Source organism: Boleophthalmus pectinirostris, unplaced genomic scaffold, assembly GCF_026225935.1.
Source record: "Boleophthalmus pectinirostris isolate CB_2022bp ecotype Guang Dong unplaced genomic scaffold, ASM2622593v1 HiC_scaffold_7, whole genome shotgun sequence".
Taxonomy (NCBI): domain Eukaryota; kingdom Metazoa; phylum Chordata; class Actinopteri; order Gobiiformes; family Gobiidae; genus Boleophthalmus; species Boleophthalmus pectinirostris.
Window position 1 is genome coordinate 19,584,227 of NW_026571473.1, and position 17,482 is coordinate 19,601,708.

Genomic DNA, 17,482 nt, shown 5'->3' on the forward strand with positions numbered 1-17,482 from the left:
AGTCAGTTTCTAATATTTTAAGAAATTTCAAGACGCAAGATGGAAATGTGATCGACCACAATTCGGGGTGGCTTGAAGATGAAGCAGAACCCAAGAAGCCAAGAGTGAGCAATCTAAAAAAACAAGTTGCTTTTTGTTGTCATTGTATTTAGACATGTGCTTTTTGCAGACTGAGGACAAACCATTACTGCCCATTGCTATGGATGGAAGTGTGGATCAAAGACAATGGACCCTACAGCATCGCAAAGCTGCTGATATCACTCTAACACCACCACAGGCCGATATGGACACTGATTGCCTTGATGTGAATGTCAAAGGCCCAGGTGAGTGTATATTTTTTCTACTACTTTTTACTACTGTTTTATTTTCCATCTTGTTAATTGGAAAATGGAAATGCAGCAAATTGCGTTCCATGGATGACACAAAATTACATTTTGGAATATATGTTAAAGTTAAAGTTAGTATAGAAAGTTAGTATAGATCTAAGCACAAGTGACACCATCTGCAGTGAATTACTGCTTGACATTCTTTCGCCAGTGCCATAAAGAGAAGTAGGCAGGTAAAGGGCAGAAATTAAAACAATTTCTGAGAGCTCAAGCTCCAGATGCTAGTATGAGTAAACTAATGATGAGGGGAAACTATTACAGCATGGTTGATAGTTATTTTGTCTGTTTTAAGTTGTATTTATTGGCTCTATGTCTGCAGTATTATTCTAACATGTTGTGCATTACATTTCAGATGGTTTCACACCACTGATGTTGGCATCTTTGCGTAATGGTGGAGGTCTTGACTGTAGCTTGCATGGAGATGAAGAGGAGGAGAGTGGAGGTGAAGAACAAGGACCAAGTGTCATTTCAGACCTGATATCTCAAGGTGCTTCTCTGATGGCCCAGACCGACCGCACAGGAGAAACTGCTCTGCATCTAGCTGCACGCTATGCTAGGGCTGATGCTGCTAAACGCCTGCTGGATGCTGGAGCTGACCCCAATGCTCATGACAATATGGGCCGAACTCCGCTTCATGCAGCAGTGGCTGCAGATGCACAAGGAGTCTTTCAGGTCTGTACTCCTAAACAGTACAGTAGTGACACATTAATAAAATAATTATAATTTCACAGTAATGTTATATTTTCCTTTTTAGATCCTGATCCGTAACCGTGCAACTGAGCTTGATGCCAGGATGAATGATGGTACCACTCCTCTGATCTTAGCTGCCAGATTGGCTGTGGAGGGCATGGTAGAGGAGCTGATCCACTGCCATGCTGATATTAACGCAGTAGATGACCATGGTTAGACTTTTCCGCAGTGTTATACATCACCCATATGAATTCCTTATTTAACTGTTTTGTTAATTTTAGGCAAATCTGCTCTGCACTGGGCAGCAGCAGTAAACAATGTAGAAGCTACACTGGTTCTTCTCAAGAATGGAGCTAATCGTGACATGCAAGATAACAAGGTTTGTTTATATTCATTTGATGTTTTTTTTTCTTAGCTTAAACTGTTTTGGGCTGAATTTTCTTTAATATTTGTCTGAATTTCAGGAGGAGACACCCTTGTTTCTTGCTGCCAGAGAGGGCAGCTTTGAAGCTGCTCAGGTACTGTTGGATCATTACTCGAACAGGGACATAACGGATCACTTGGACCGATTACCTCGTGATACTGCTCAGGAGCGCATGCACCATGACATTGTTCGTCTGCTGGACCAGTACAATTTGGTTCATAGTCCTCATAATGGGCAGCACATGGGAGGAAACTCCTCAATTGTTTGTGGGGCTAATGGAGGTGGATACATTGGCATGCGCACTGGGCCACAGGGGAAGAAGAGTAGGAGAGGAGGAGGTGGAGCAAAAGTGGCTGGAGGAGGACCTAAGGAGCTTAAGGACATGAAGGCCAAGCGCAGAAAGAAGCCCACTGGAGTAGAAGCGCCAGTGACAGGTGGAGGTGCAGCAGGAAATGGGACCAGCTCAGCAGGAGCCCAAACAAATGGTGTGAAGACGGCAGCACTCCCCGAGAGCTCCATCACCATGTCCCCCGTGGACTCCCTGGAGTCCCCTCACTCATATACTGGGGACGTGTCTGCTCCTGTTTCCACTACAGCAAACTCCCCTCCCCTTCTCAACAGCCCTAGCAGCAGACCTCTGCTACCTCCGGTCAGCCACATGCTAGGCCAGCAGCAGGGCTGGGTGGGCATGCCCAAACATGGGTATAACGGCTCCATGTTTGGCTTAGTGCCACACCAGATGGGTGGGGCGCACCCTGGCATGAGCCAACACCGCGGCCAGGGGGCAATGTTGACACCAATGAATGTGACCATGAGCAGAGAGCAGCTTCCTCCCATCGTCACCTTCCAAATGTTGTCCACTGGTGGTGGGACAGCCCATGCTGAAGCAGCCCCAGCCTGGGCAGGTCCAGGTCACACAGTCCCAAACCCCGCAGCACGGGCCCCCTCCTCTGCACTGCTCCCAGATGTACCAAATGCCTGAGCAGATGAACATGACACATGCCCTATCTCACGCACTCCCACACGCCCATACGGTCAACCACGGAGGTCACAGCATTGACGGCCAGTCCCGAGCACTGCCTTCCTACCCCACTATGCAGAGCCCAGTGGATAAGTACCCCACACCCCCGTCTCAGCACAGCTACACCCCAGCCAACTCAGAGGGCACCACTCCGGGTCATTCTGCCCATCCTGCCAGCGAGCACCCTTACCTCACCCCTTCTCCAGAGTCTCCAGACCCATGGTCCTCCTCCTCCCCACACTCCAACTCGGACTGGTCAGATGTGACCACAAGCCCCACCCCTCTGGGCACTGCCCACCATGCACTAGCCTCTTCACATCGCACACACATTCCAGAGCAGGCACAGCACCAGCAACAGTCACAGCAAATGCAGCAAGCATCACAGCAGGCTCCGCTTGGGAACATGCAGGTGTTTGCATAGACTTATCCAAAGCAGATGAACTCTGTGTAGTTTAACTACATGAATTAGTGACTCATAAACTGCTCTATTTCTTTATCAGTATAATATTTGTTTATCTTTTAAAGGTTGATTGTTTCCTCTTTCTTAATGCACTTGATAAGTCTATGTATTGTTTCCAAAAGTATTACTCATAAATACGCAAGTTCTCATCAGCACAATGTTCATGCAGTAATCTCAAAGGCTTTAGTTTGAAAACTTGCCTTTTTGGTCTTGGGCCATTTAATGGTGATGGGTTGTGGAATCCTTCAGAAACCACTGACTTTGTCGGCATAATAGCAAAAATTGTTGCATAGAACGGGTGTTTTGTTTGTTTTTTGTGTGTACAATATGTCAATACTAACTTGTGGAACCTTTAAATCTAATGCTTTTATATGATGGGTCAAATGATGCTTTTATTCTTAAAGCTGAACTTCTACAGGAAAGATGATCACTCTGAATGATGCTTGTAAATGTATGCACACGTCTTTGTATGTCTTAATCTGTTCCATGACGAAAAACCTTTTAGTATTTTCACACTTGAGATCTGCATGCACCGGATGCATTAGATGATGTTTACTTGTTGAAGTGATGTCTTATTACTCATGTTTCATAAGTACCCATTTTACTAAATTCAGCTACAGCAATGTGTAATTGTTTTTTTGTTTTTTTTTCGGAACTGAAATTGAAAAGCTGGACAAACTTTACAGAAAAACATGAATTAATGTGTAGTGTGATAACATGTACATAGACATATAGCACATTCTGCTTGTTTTTTTTAGTTTTGTTTTTTTTACAGAGATCAGCAGTGTTTAATGAGTATCTTTCTGTTTTATATGAAAAATTCGCACTTCAGTTATTTTGAATGTTACAGAGGTGCTAGTTTTCCTCTTTAGTGTCTTCCAAAGTCATGAATCAGATTTCGCTTTAATACAATCAGTCTCTGCTTGCACCTTTGATAATTCACCTTGACTGTTGACTATTATGGACAGACAATCATTCAAAAATCCAAAAAATAGCACCACAATATTTTTGACCAAATTTTTGGGTGAAAATAATTTGAATGAAAAAATAGAATTTCTTACAATTATTTTTTAAAAAGATATGCAAAGCAATATTTAAATAAACAAAACCAAATAGTTTAATGTAATTCTGACGTTACAATCCTTTGTAATTTAACGTATCATCAAAAGCTTGTCTTCTTTGTTCTGTATATAAATGTTTTGTTGTTTTATGTTCATTGTACTTTGTTACCAATAATCTATAATAGACATGTTACATGAAGTAGTTGTCAGCATATTTGTATAAGGTAGAGAACTAAATAAAGACATTTTGTTAAAAAAAAAAAAAAAAGAACATCTTAATGCTTACTGAAATAAAAGGTCAGTGCAAACACTCAGTGAAGTTGTGTTTACTCAAGATTTATTTATCTTTTTTAGAATTCTACACACTCATGAACATAGCTCACTTCTCTTGATCAATACGCATGCAATGCCAATGTGTGTATGCTCACTACAAAGGCAAAATGTTAATAAGACTAAGCTATATTCATTACCATTTTATTTTGTTAAATACTAGGCCTACATGACAATGATAATATCACAGAACAGGCTTGGTTGGGAGCATACACAGCCTATGGTTGGGACATTCCCTTATCGTCCAAACGTGATGTTGTTACAGATGAACGGCAGCAGGCGTCGCTCTGTTGTAGATTTGATTTTGTCAAGAACGAGGAAGAACTGTGTACACGGAAGTAGTGAGGTTTCAGCTCGAGCTCGGAGTTTACTGAAGATGCTACTTTTGTGTCTCTAATAGTCGCTTAGAAAGTGTCGGTTGATGGTTTGGGGATGGCAGATTACCTTAGAGGTTTGTGTTTGGGGATTCTGACTTGAAAATACGCTCTTTGAGTGGACGGTGTATAGCTGTGCGGGTCAATGGACGCCAGGACTTATGACTTAGGAAAAGTGCTGCTGTTTTGACAGCTGCCTGAAGCTTCACTACCTGTGTGTCTGTGTCAGAGATCAGCTCTATAAGTAAAAACGGCCCACATGAATAAATTAAGGCAATAATTCGTGTATAGATTTCACATGAAAGCGTCTGGATTTGGAGCAGCTTTTTAACGCTCGTTAAAGAAGGTAAATCTCTCAAGTCTCTTTACATGTTTGTGTATCATTTTAATCGTATAAGTGTGTATGTTCCAGTCCCTCCCTTGAGCCAGACGTGACCATGGCGTCTTCCCGGCTAAAGTACATGTCTTTGGGGGTGCTGGTGTTCCAGACCACATCCCTGGTGCTCACCATGCGCTACTCCCGGACGCTGCAGTCTGAGGGTCCGCGGTACCTGGCTTCCTCCGCCGTGGTTGTGGCGGAGCTCTTGAAGATCCTTACCTGTGTTCTGCTCGTCTTCAAGGAGCACAGTGAGTTTTGATTAAGCAGTGAGACTTCAGTATTTCAGAATATGTTGTTATATCAATATTTAGACACATTACTAAGCTTTTGATTGCATTTACCACCCTCTAGAGGCATACAGTGATAAACTTGTATAATAATTCTATGCCATTTTTCAGGTTATAGCATGCGAGCCCTGAACAGTATTCTCCGTCAGGAAATCATACACAAACCTATTGAGACTCTGAAGCTTGCCATCCCCTCTGGCATCTACACTCTCCAGAACAACCTGCTGTACGTGGCTCTATCCAACCTGGATGCAGCCACTTACCAGGTACTGTCGCAGCCCGTCCAGTATCCAAGTGTACATTAGTATGTGTCTTATCTATTGCTTTATGTTGTCAGGTGACGTATCAGCTGAAAATCCTGACCACTGCTCTATTTTCCGTATCCATGCTGGGTCGTAGGTTAGGGGTGTACCAGTGGCTCTCGCTCCTCATTCTTATGACCGGAGTGGCACTTGTGCAGGTATAGTGACGTTTTTCCACTAAGCAAGCAACAAAACTGTAGCGCTGTAACAAAATTATTTAGAAAATACACCAAAAAATACTCAGCAACCCACGATACGATATATCAACATTTCAGTATTTTTGCACACCACAGATTTTTTCCTTAAATTACTAATTAGTATGTATACACTGCATCTACTAGTACATAGAATGTTTAGTACAAATTAAACTTGTATTGCAGAGTGTGATATAGGATAAAAGCATTGTTTGTCACAGAAACTGCCCAAAGACAGAATACCTCAACAAAAAGGTTTCAGTGGGATAAACTACAATACAACACAAACGTTTTTGATCTTTGAGTGATACTGGTGTGTTGGCATTTTGTTACTTCTTGCCTGGGGTCCAGAATTCACACTTTTCAATACTTTACAAGGATGTGAGTGTGGTCACTGCTAAATCTGAGGGGAGACAAATTTTATTGGTAAATTATTTGAGACCAAGGAGCTCCTTTGTTTTTGATGCATCATTGAAAAAAAATCTGATTGCACAACCACATTTGACTGGGCTTGAGGCATGACAGAGGGCGTGGGGACCACACCGGTATTAATTTGTATAATAAAAAATAGAGAGCTATCATTCTGGATTTGCCAGGCAACCAGATAAACTCTTATTATCTTATAATCATCTCTTTGTATGAACAAGAACACATATTTACATAAGTACATTGGAGAATGAAGAGTCACAAAAAATGTTGTTGGATTAACATTATCATATTACCACATTATACCCCCATGGACTCTGTAATGGTAATGTATTTCAGTTCAGTCTTTAAAAAAAACTCTACATGAAAAACTGTCCATCAGTCTGTGCTACGTCTTCTAAATAGTGTGTCCTAATTGATTTTGCCTGTGTGCAGTGGCCATCTGAGTCTGCATCGGCTGCAGAAAAGGAGGTGCTGTCGGCTGGATCACAGGTTGTTGGAGTGACGGCCGTCCTGGTCGCATGTTGCTCCAGTGGCTTTGCAGGAGTTTACTTTGAGAAGATTCTGAAGGAAAGCAAGCAAAGCGTCTGGGTCCGCAACATCCAGTTAGGTGTGTGTCAACCACCCCCAGTTTCAAGTTTGTTGAGTAATGTGGTGCAGTTTGCCTGTGATGTAGTAACCGTTTAGGCCAGGGGTGCTCACACTTTTTCAGCATGCGAGCTACTTACAAAATGACCAATTCATAATGATCTACCTAATACAAGGCCAAGCAAACTGCACTGAAACACTCTGTGCCCCTTTTTTGGACCCTCACCCACAGTTTGAGAACCCCTTCTTTAAGAGAACTTCCTCTGGCACTTTACACAAAACTGTGAAAAAAGTGAAGGAAGATTTTTAAACCTGTTTTTTTAAAGTTCCAAACTGTAGTTGCATTCTTTTCTGGTTTTGCAGTGATATTTACCAGCCTCTGCACGTTTATCAAACCAAACGCACATCGTGACAAACACAGATGCATTTGTGCACTTTTGTTAGGCAAACTTCAGCCAAATGTGGCAGTAGGTCTGTTCTGTAGATCCGCTCTATGCTGTAGACCTGCTTTGTGCCAACACTGGAACACAAATTTAGTCTCGTTTTTGCTTCACGTTTCGTCTTGCTCTTCTAATCAGCACGCACTGTGGAAGGGGCTTGTGTTCGCTGTATGCAGGAAGGAGCAAGAGCGTGAAAAGGCGAGGGGCGGCGTGCTGACGTGAGACAGATGGACAGGTAGGATGTTTAGGAAGTTTAACCTGCCCTGTGATGCACGCTGGTACACGAGGGCACACGCTGTTGCAGACGAGCCATGCATAGGGAGCGTGTGTATTTGTGATGTGCCGTAGAGTCCAACAGCAGCGGCCATAATGAAATATGATCGCACTTGTTGAGTGTCAGACCTTTAGTGAGAGACAAGACCGAGTCCAAACGCGAGTCCGAGACGAGACACGGCGATCTACCCACACAACCTTGGCGATCAACTGGTAGATCGCGATCTACGTATTGAGCACCCCTGGTTTAGGCCATACAGAGGTATTACTCTCTACAAAAGACACCAACTCACTTTAGCAATCAGCTCATTTATAATCTTTAATACTATACAAAAGGATTTGCTTCCATTATTGTAATATGATTGATTTTATGTTACACCAAGAACATTTCATTGTGTTGATTTTTTGTTGTTGTTGTTGTTTTTTTGGAAGATCCAGCTTTTTGACTTAATTGCAAAACTCACTCTTAAGAAGGTATGCTCAGATGCTCTTTTTGCTACAGTTATGTAGCACAAAGCATTTTGTTTAAATTACAAACAGTAATACTTGTGACTATGCAGAGAATTTGTAAATGCTGGCTCTGCATTTCTGAAGAGCATCTTTTACAAACTGCCACGACTTGCAGAACCAGCTGGGTGTTAAAGCTTGTGCTTCCGCTAAGACAAATGTTCCTGTCTAGTTTATTTTTACCCCCGTACGTGTGAGGCGTGTGTAAGCTCTCTGGTGACTCTCAATGTGAGCTAAGAGATGTTTTTCACCTGCAATAAATGCTGAAGTTTTCTAAAAGATACAATACCACGAGACATGAGAAACCAATGACATGTGTTTGTATTTAGGGATGTTTGGGCTGGTATTTGGCCTTATTGGCATGCTGCTCTATGATGGAGAGAGGGTCCGAGAGTCTGGGATGTTCCAGGGTTATAACACACTCACCTGGACAGTTGTGGCGCTTCAGGTAATGCCTCACACCAGAGACACTTTGTGAATTATACACATATTTATTTTGTCTGTATTTCAAAATAATTAAAATCTGAGGTTAACAAAAGAAAGACAATTAAATGGCCCTCTGCATACTTTGGTTCAAACTCTCAAAAGATTTATACTCAAATACTAATTTGAACAAGTATCAATATTGAAAGAAAAGCACATAAATAACATCAAATTTACTTTCCAGAATAGAACAGTCCTGTCTTACTTTCTAATGTCTAAAATAAATTCAAAGCTGCATCTCTTATTGAAACTTTCCATAATATCAAAAAGTTTGAAATGTAAACATCGTGACAGCATTAGTTTGGTTTATTAGTTACATTATCTTTTAGTAAAGCCAGCATTTTTCCCACCTGCCCAATGCTTTTGCACAGAGCTGTACGTCAATGTGAGGACTCCCTGTTGGCGTTTACAGGTCATGCCTTGGTCCATCTGTTTCTGTGTGTTTGTTTCTTCAGGCGCTAGGGGGTCTGGTCATAGCGGCAGTTATAAAGTACGCAGACAACATCCTCAAGGGCTTCGCTACATCCCTCTCCATCATCCTGTCAACTCTTATATCCTACTTCTGGCTCCAGGACTTTGAACCTACAGGGTAAACATTTGTATTTGTAGGATTTTCTCATTTTTAACTCATGGGTTTCAGCCTCTTGTTGTTATAGGGGACTTTTTTTAAGGTAACAATTATTTTCATCATTCTGAAACCCATGGATAGATTGTGTTTATGGACAGATTGCGTTTATGGACTAGAATTTCATGCTGTTATAATTTTAGATGGAGTGCAGGGGCCATTGGTTTCTGTTTTTGAAAGAATTGTCCACATACTATCTTACAAGTTGCACTTTATTTGTTAACTTGCTCAACAAATTTGCCATATAAACTCTTAAAGAAGTTGAACTTTGTTAAATTCTATCCAGCAAAAAGGACGTGCAAGCTTAGTGTATTAATGTGCTCTATGTAAATACTAAACAAAACTGCTTTTATATTACATTTATTCATGTTGTCTTTTGTTCACAGGGTGTTCTTCCTGGGAGCAATTTTAGTCATTGTGGCTACTTTTCTGTATGGGTATGAAGTTAAGCCTGCTGTGAATCCAAGCAGAGCATAGTACTCTTCAGAGGGACACTACAGCAGTATGAACCCTTGGAGCAGAGGGGAACAGTGTGCAGAAAAACAAGGGGAAAAGTCAAACATTGTCAAACATTTGGACCAGTCAAACATTTGAACACACCATCTCATTCAATGTTTGTTTCCTAATTTTTACTACTTTCTGCATTTTATATACTGGTACATATAAATCACAATCAATCACATCAATCAAATATATGAAGTAAGGTATATAGAATCATGTAGCAAAAAAAATTTAAATAACTCTAAATACTAAATATTTTTGTTTTATATTTTATATTCAAATCCTCAGAGTTAGCGTTGTTGAAAAAATATTTTGTTATTTAACTTTTTTCCTTCACTGCATAATTCCATATATCTTTGTACTCATGTATTTTTTTATTTGTGGGTAAAGAAATCAATATTGTTGCTCCGGGGTTTCAATAGTGTAAATACTGATCAAATGTGTGGGGTTATTTAAATACAGTACTTCAGCTGTATGTTTTTTTGGTTTTTTTTTGGAACATGAGATTATAATTAATATCTTTATTTTAATTACAACGGTTGATTATTTTATAAAACAAATGTGTGGACTAAGCAGTGTCTTCTCAGTTATTCTAACAGCATGCTACAACATTGCCGACTTGAATTTGAATCCAGAAAGTAAGTACCAAAGAGGAAAGGAAATTGCATATTTGTAATCTGTTCATTTTAATCAGTTAAAAACACCATGCAAAGACCACACAGATTTACTGAGATCAAAGACCAAGATCCAGAGTTTCCTGTAATCATACCATTTTACCCCATTCATTTGGACTGATCACTAGGTTTAACGCAGGACGGAATTACAATAATGAGTCCAAGCATCCTTGTGATTGCTGTGCTGTGCACTGCTTTGTCCTTGTCAAATCTTCAGGCACATCTGTTAAAGACACTTGAGTCGTCTCATAGTCAAGTATAATAAATACTCTCATTAAAACAGTAGGATTCACACAACATGTAAAATCACTGACACATTACCTGTAGATTCTGGCATTCAAAGTGCTGCTCTCGCCTTTGATTGTCAGTGTGGGGTTTCTCATGCTGCCCTCAATCATGTCATAGCTACAATAGGCCAGTTCCAAAAATACTTATATTGAGGCCTCTATATTGTGTGCTTGTTGAGATTTGCCATTATCAGAAGGCAGAGTGGTTGTAATGCTGATGAGGTGAATGTGTGAAGGCTTATTTGGCTAATGTCTTTAGGAAAAGACTTAAATGTATTTAACACATAATATTCATTATGTCAAATACAGGACATTTTAAGTTAAGTTTTAAGTTAAATTTGATTAAGTCAGGTATTACAAATGTGGTTTGTTTTTTATCTATGACATAAGCTTCAGATGGGCCACTTAAATCCCTGTGATATGTCAAAACTATGAATGTAAACAGTCTTCATTTAGTGAAGATTCAGGTGATCTAAACTACAATAGCGCAAATGAGGCTTCTGGTGTGAGGCAGAATGGTGTGACAAGCAGCAAACCCGACTGTGATCCTGACTAGAGATAAACCGATATATAGGATGGCTGATATATTGGGCCTATATTTGCCCTGTTTAGTGTATGGGCTATTAGCCAGAAATCTCCAGTAGCCTAAATATGTATATAAATAAATATATGCATAAAGATTTGTTTGAACACTTGAATCCAAAATTTTTAAAATTTTTTGAAAGACCACAATGGATTCTAAACAGTTTGTAGTAAAAGGTTATTGATGACTTTGTATTAAATTTTTATTCAATAATTTTGGAAAAATGATCTATAACAGCCCAAAAATACTGGCAGAGGTCATGGGCCATTGGTTTCTCTGGATTCTAAACCATCAGTATCTGCATCAGCCATAAAAAAAAATGCATATCGGTCAATCTCTAATCCTGACTTCCAATATTGGAAACATGGCACCACAAAAGCATCACCTATCTTTGTTGAATAAATAAGCAGTAGAGATTTCTTCTTAAGCAAACAGTAACTCACTGACACTGCAGTGTAGTTCAGTCATGTTAAGGCTGATGAACAGGCTCTGGTTTAAATCTTCTATATCGCTACAGTACAGAAACAGAGCACCCACCAGGATCAAAACAACACCAACACCAAGGCAGCAGTAGGGCTTTTAAGGCAGCTGTCCCGTCAGATTGAACACACCAAACATAATAAGGTGAGCATGGTGTCTGCCTGCTTCTTATTCTGCATGTCTTTGTCCATCCAGTTGTGTCTTTAATTTAGCTTAGTCTGTTGATTGATTTGTGCCAACATACTTTATTTAGGTGGTATAACCACTAATGGAGGGCCTCTTCTTGGTCTCCACATCAGAACCTGTGCATCATTAGCATTGGGTCGTCCCATGGCATTGGGAGGTATGGCCTCCATTCGGGTGAGTACCCGGGGCTGGTCTTGATGTACCCTGCCTACCAGGTGGGCTCTGGAGCCCAAAGGCAGACAGGGATCTACAACAATGTCAACTCTCATCCTCCACTTTATGGTGTGGAGCAAGATCTTCTCCCTGGTTGTGGTGTTGAGTGCCACCAGCCATGTGGTAAAGCTCTGGTCCCTTTTGATGTTAGTCAATAAAGGTGTATTGGATTCACTTACTGGCACAGCCCAGGTGACACTTGGGTAGAAATTGTCATTCATGCTAACTATAAAGCGGGAGGGCTTGGAGGTAGGGCCAACTATAGTCACAGTCTCTGTTGTGTTTCCATACCAGGGGTAGCTCACACCATCCGAGTCACTGATGGCTCTCACCAGGCCGTCCCGTAGCTGGGGCAGCTCCCAACTCGACCTAAAGAGAAGCAGAATGGCATAATATCATACCTGATTATAAAATATTACAATGTGAGAAGGGAAATAAATATGGTCTGTCCTATTTTAAAATGCCTTTTATACAGCTTCATATTAATTTTGATTTAGCCTGTCGTCATCACAATAGATTATGGTAATTTTGAAACTTGTCATATATCTGTGCCTTATGATAGGAAGCATCATCTTGTCTCATGGTCTTTTCGGTAGATCGGATTATCACTGTGGTACAGAATGCTTGTGTCATGTGGTGCCTCTTTCCTGTGTATAGTGCAGACTCCCTAAACCTCTGCCTTCACCCCATGACATCAGCAGACACCCCTCACATGCGGACTGACGGTTTTTGGTGTGAAGAGGAGTATGTGTACAGTTGAGAACAGCAACTGCTGTTTAGCTCCTGAAAATAGTAGCTTTTCAATTTGGGTGGCAAAATCACAGGACCAAAATCTTTCGTTTGGCGTTTCATTGAGGCCAGTTAACCTACTGCGTGCCCAAATGCTCCTTATCGCATCGTACCGTGCAGTTTGTGTGAACCTGTTTGCCGGCATTACGCGCGCTCAGTATTAAGCCCCTTTTGACAGCGCACACCACAAACACGGCGCTGATGATTGCAAGTGGGTTCAGAGATGACAGTGTTGTCTACTCACATGCCTATATCTCCGTATACGTTGTAAAACTCCATCTGGGTGCACGCCTGGATCCACCCCACCACCCATGTCTCATTGCGAGGTACCGGGGGCATAATAATCCGCGCTGAAGCTTTAAAATATGGTGTCTTGTACCGCAATACTATCGGCGAGTTTTCCTCGATAACAGTGGGGCAATGGTCTATAGTGGCGGACAGGTCGTACACCACAATGTTTTCCCGTTTGATGCGGCTCTTGTTACACGCGATGCTCTGGATACACCCCATGTCTTGAAAAAGAGCAAGCGCCTGTCGAGCTTCAACGGCTCCAAAGCTGCCAACTGAACTTGACAGGCCCGGGAAAGACAACACACGGTGATGTGTGTGGGAAACCATAAGGCAATGGTGCGGGAGGCTACCACGCTGCAGGATTTCAGGGCTAAAATCAAAGTAAGACTTTATAAGAGGTGGCAGTAACACCACACAGTTTTTCAGTTACAATCGTCATATTGTGGATTTATGAATCCATGACTGTCGGTGCCTGGGTATGCTACCCCGTCCTCTGTGTCCCGACTTAACCTTTGAACCTCTTCTTTCTCCCTTTGGTATGCATATCAGAGGAGGAGACCAGGATAGCTGCTAGAGGTGTTGAAGCAAATAAGTTCCGGCTGCTTGCACCTGCTCAACCTGAGAGCCGGAGACGGGCTGGACCGTCATGCCTGTCGGCTCACACAGGGCGGTATACCCCGGTGAAAAACAGGCACATCACGAGCATCTGGAGCGCGACATCCTCTTGATAATGCCCCGGAAATCACACTTTTAATGCACAACGAGTCTAAAAGTGCCATAAGCCGCTAAAGCAAAATAAATCCTGAATGAGCTGAGCCGCACAGGTCTGCGAGCATCCTCGTGTGTGTCGCTGTTCAGCCTGCACGGTGCTGAAGATGCTGCACGGACCAATCACAGGCCGAGGAAGACACAGGCGCAGGATTGTCTGCTCGTAGCACCTCAGTGCAACCTCCTTCCACCATATTGCAATAATGCAGTCTAATCACTCGAATTCAAAGACATAATTACGCAGGTATTAATCTACTGTGCAATGGGTTAGCTAGAACAGGGATATTTGGTACTGTAACTTAAGTGTTCCAAAAAGTAGGAAACAAGTTGTGTAGGGGCATGTTGTGACACTGCAGTTTAGTTACTTAGTAGTTTTCCAAAAATAAAATAGCAGGTTTGTGTGTTTTGGATCTGCACTTCTGTCTTGAATATGAAGTAAATGATCTTGGTTTGTCTGAGATATCTCCAGAAAATGAGAAAAAGAATTAAAAGCACACGCAATTTACCTACGCTTAATTTGCCTAACCTTCCAAAAGTGTAACTGAAACGACTATGTGTGAGCACTAACACAATTTACAGGATTTGATGGGAATGGCTGTTCTTTATGCTCTGGCCTCAAACAGAGACCACTTTAGGAACTTTAGGTGTCCCATCTAATTTTAAAGTGATTACTTCTATAAAATTGTTTGTAAAAACAATCATTGTATATTCTGTCTTTAAACCACTGATAAAATGAGTGTTTAAACCCACACAAACCTCTTGGGTCATTAGGCCCGATGCAGGAAAGGGTCCCTCAAAAAGTCTGTAATGTGCATTTGTCATTTGAACAAGTATAGATGTTTTTGGGATCAGGGCCCATAAATTTCAACTACATTTTTTCTTAATAATGTTATCTAGCCTATCACAAAGCCTATAAGTAAACAAACAAATCTGTGAGATTTACAATTACAGTTTATCACATACATGCTCAGACATTTGTACTTAATCAAATGAAATGACAACGAGTATCATGAAACACAATGCATTGCGCACTGCAGCGTGTAGCCTGCCGGAAACTATTAGAAGAAGAAGAAGAAGAAGAAGAAGAAGAAGAAGAAGAAGAAGAAGAAAAAGAAGAAGAAGAAGAAGAAGAAGAAGAAACACAATGCAACGTCGTGAGCTCCTCTAATTCTGATTTTATTCGACGCCTTTGTGATCACGTGGCTACAACACTTCCGGGTAGATGAGCGTGCTGTTGTCGTGGATTCATAAACAAAACCGAAATATTTGTAAAATGTGTCATTTATAGCATCGACAGGAGTAATAACAGGAGAAATGGTAGGACTAAGAGGCTTTACTGATTTTCATGGGCAGTCTGAAAAGAAAACTGAATTTGTATTTCAAAGGCTACGTTTGGCTAAAAGCTAAGTGGAGCTAAAGCTAATGCTAACCTTTTGCTTCTGTTGGGAGTTTCTTGTCTGATGATGAGGCATATGTAAATACTCTTTTTATGATGCGATTAATGCGCTGTTTAATTATTCATACATATCAGTCTGTGTGCATGTAATATGTAACTATGGTTGAAGTTTTTTAATTTCTCTAATGATTTTCCTAGGTCCCTTCAGATTTTAAAGCCTTGATCCAGAGGTTTTATCACCTTCAGGCTGAACGGGTGGAGACATATCGGCTGTTTGAAGAGTAAGTTAAAAATAGCAAAACAATAAAAAGAAAGAGCAGCTTAAACATACAGCTGTGACTTGGGCACTGACTATAAAATCACTTTACGGTACACAGTGTTCACGTTTGTGTTTTGTTGCTGTCTGCCTTCTTTCCAGAGGACATGAAGCATACTTGAGGACAGGACCTCAATATGACTTTGACCACTACAAGCAGCTGGTGCATGAGATAACCCAGGCTTTTAACGGCATCTCAAAGGAAGTACTGGTGATCAAGGGAAAGTTGCACCATGACTTTGACCGGCCAGATCTCTCCGAGCACATTGAAAAGCTGCAAAGTAAAGAGAAGGAGAAGCTTGAACTTGTGAGTGTATTTTTACAGACAGTAGGGAGGACAAACAAGAAGCAGCTGCACTCCATCTTTCCAACTTAGGCATAGCATTTAAAGATTACATTAGGGCAGCACAATATATCACAATTATTTAGATAAAAGAACGCCCTCTATTGGCCGTCTGACACCTGTAATTGCTGCAGGGTCCAGGGGTCATCTTGTTTTCCATGTGTCTTTGTAATGACATTTGTTGTAATTATTCCCAATTATGTAAGTCTTGTTTGTAGATGTAGTTTTTTTTCCCTTTTAGATTAAAAATTCCAGTATTATAGTTGACCACTAGGGGGTAGTGTTTGGTTCAAAAATAGCCTAATAAATAGTCAGAATTTGACTTTTACAGTACACTGTGTTAGGAATACAATTTTGTGTAATATTTCATAGGTCAAAACAGGATTTCCCTCTTCTCTGAATTGTTTAAACTCTTGACCCTCTCAGGGCAACAATTCAAAGTATCTGAAATCTGCCCATGTCTCCATCTGGTACCTTGTGTCAATGTGTTCCACTAGTATTTTTACACTGCTCCATTATATAAACTCTGGTCTTTCTTTGTGACTGGTTAAAAAGATTTTATTGTTGCACTCGCAGTTTATTATCAGTCTCTCCCAGATTCAATGACTGGTTTCCATAAATCAAATGTGATGTGCCTCTTCTGCAGACAGCCAAACTGCAGCTGGCCAGACAGTGTGCCCAGGATCATCCAGAGGACGAGGAGGGTCAGATAAAGATTCAAGAACTCAAGCACAAGTAAGAACTGATACATAACATAGTGGTATAGTTACGGCAACTTTCACTCCCCACTGACTACTTCTACCTATGAAGCTATATAATTTCTCATAATATTAAAATCTTTCATTAAAGAACCTTTATAATTGAAACAAATTACATTAATTAAATTATGTGTACTATGAGTAGTATTTAAATGAATGAGCATGAAAAAAAAAAATAGGACCTGATTTAATGATATACGTTCACTGTCTTTTTTTTTTTTAATTGTTTAGAATCATCAAGAACAAAGAAGCTTTGAGCGAGATCATGCAGGACTTTAAGTACGACTCGGAGGAGGGTGATTGACACTTGTGGGCCTCTTGGGAGAGGTAAAGCTAGCGCCCACAGCACAGACCCAGGGCGGACGCTGACTGCTGCAACTTCAGCCTCTCAGCTGCACTTATTGATCTCCCTTTGGGCTCCACCCTGTTCACTGCTGCAGTCTCATCTGCCCAAGGGCCTTTTACACAGTTTTTATGTGTGGAGTTTATCTTGACTTGAGTTTGTGCAAATGGACATTGTAAATATAGAAATTATAAGGACCTTTACTGTCACACTTTTTTTAATAAACAAAATTCAGAAAAATAGCTTTCCATTTATATTGTGCAATACATTTCACATTAAAATAATATAACTTATAGCTGTCCAT

At 40.9% G+C, this 17,482-nt stretch overlaps 4 protein-coding genes across 4 annotated transcripts in view; 3 read left to right on the forward strand and 1 right to left on the reverse strand.

Moving 5' to 3' along the window:
- The window catches only part of notch2 (notch receptor 2), a 32,068-nt gene extending 27,712 nt beyond the window's left edge, over positions 1 to 4,356 (forward strand). Inside the window, 7 exon segments of the mRNA XM_020940126.2 lie at positions 23 to 104; positions 170 to 323; positions 739 to 1,058; positions 1,141 to 1,288; positions 1,358 to 1,455; positions 1,541 to 2,365; positions 2,367 to 4,356. Of these exon segments, the coding sequence (XP_020795785.2) occupies positions 23 to 104; positions 170 to 323; positions 739 to 1,058; positions 1,141 to 1,288; positions 1,358 to 1,455; positions 1,541 to 2,365; positions 2,367 to 2,942 (2,203 nt within the window). The 3' untranslated portion in view covers positions 2,943 to 4,356.
- Positions 4,357 to 4,697: 341 nt separating this feature from the next.
- On the forward strand, positions 4,698 to 10,102 carry slc35a3a (solute carrier family 35 member A3a). Its single transcript, XM_020940089.2, has 8 exons — positions 4,698 to 5,092; positions 5,159 to 5,373; positions 5,524 to 5,678; positions 5,750 to 5,872; positions 6,770 to 6,944; positions 8,472 to 8,590; positions 9,081 to 9,214; positions 9,637 to 10,102. The coding sequence occupies exons 2-8, from the start codon at positions 5,184 to 5,186 to the stop codon at positions 9,725 to 9,727; spliced, it is 987 nt and encodes a 328-aa protein (XP_020795748.1). The 5' UTR covers positions 4,698 to 5,092; positions 5,159 to 5,183; the 3' UTR covers positions 9,728 to 10,102.
- A 1,918-nt stretch (positions 10,103 to 12,020) lies between these two features.
- On the reverse strand, positions 12,021 to 15,096 carry fam78bb (family with sequence similarity 78 member Bb). Its single transcript, XM_020940155.2, has 3 exons — positions 15,072 to 15,096; positions 13,208 to 13,475; positions 12,021 to 12,543 (listed from the first exon to the last, which is right to left on the reverse strand). Exons 2-3 carry the CDS (start codon positions 13,471 to 13,473, stop codon positions 12,021 to 12,023), a joined length of 789 nt encoding a protein of 262 aa, XP_020795814.1. The 5' UTR covers positions 13,474 to 13,475; positions 15,072 to 15,096.
- A 51-nt stretch (positions 15,097 to 15,147) lies between these two features.
- Positions 15,148 to 17,420, forward strand: rex1bd (required for excision 1-B domain containing). The gene is made up of 5 exons (XM_020940151.2): positions 15,148 to 15,339; positions 15,617 to 15,699; positions 15,837 to 16,041; positions 16,724 to 16,812; positions 17,067 to 17,420. Exons 1-5 carry the CDS (start codon positions 15,337 to 15,339, stop codon positions 17,137 to 17,139), a joined length of 453 nt encoding a protein of 150 aa, XP_020795810.1. The 5' UTR covers positions 15,148 to 15,336; the 3' UTR covers positions 17,140 to 17,420.
- Positions 17,421 to 17,482: the final 62 nt, after the last annotated feature.

Coding starts and splice junctions, on each gene's coding strand:
- slc35a3a (XM_020940089.2), top strand. CDS start 5,184: ATGGCGTCTTCCCGGCTAAAGTACATGTCTTTGGGGGTGCTGGTGTTC. Junction 5,679..5,749: donor TGGATGCAGCCACTTACCAG/GTACTGTCGCAG, acceptor TTATGTTGTCAG/GTGACGTATCAGCTGAAAAT. Junction 6,945..8,471: donor GGTCCGCAACATCCAGTTAG/GTGTGTGTCAAC, acceptor GTTTGTATTTAG/GGATGTTTGGGCTGGTATTT.
- rex1bd (XM_020940151.2), top strand. Junction 15,700..15,836: donor ACATATCGGCTGTTTGAAGA/GTAAGTTAAAAA, acceptor CCTTCTTTCCAG/AGGACATGAAGCATACTTGA. Junction 16,042..16,723: donor AGAAGGAGAAGCTTGAACTT/GTGAGTGTATTT, acceptor CCTCTTCTGCAG/ACAGCCAAACTGCAGCTGGC.
- fam78bb (XM_020940155.2), bottom strand. CDS start 13,473: ATGGGGTGTATCCAGAGCATCGCGTGTAACAAGAGCCGCATCAAACGG. Junction 12,544..13,207: donor GTATACGGAGATATAGGCAT/GTGAGTAGACAA, acceptor GCTTCTCTTTAG/GTCGAGTTGGGAGCTGCCCC.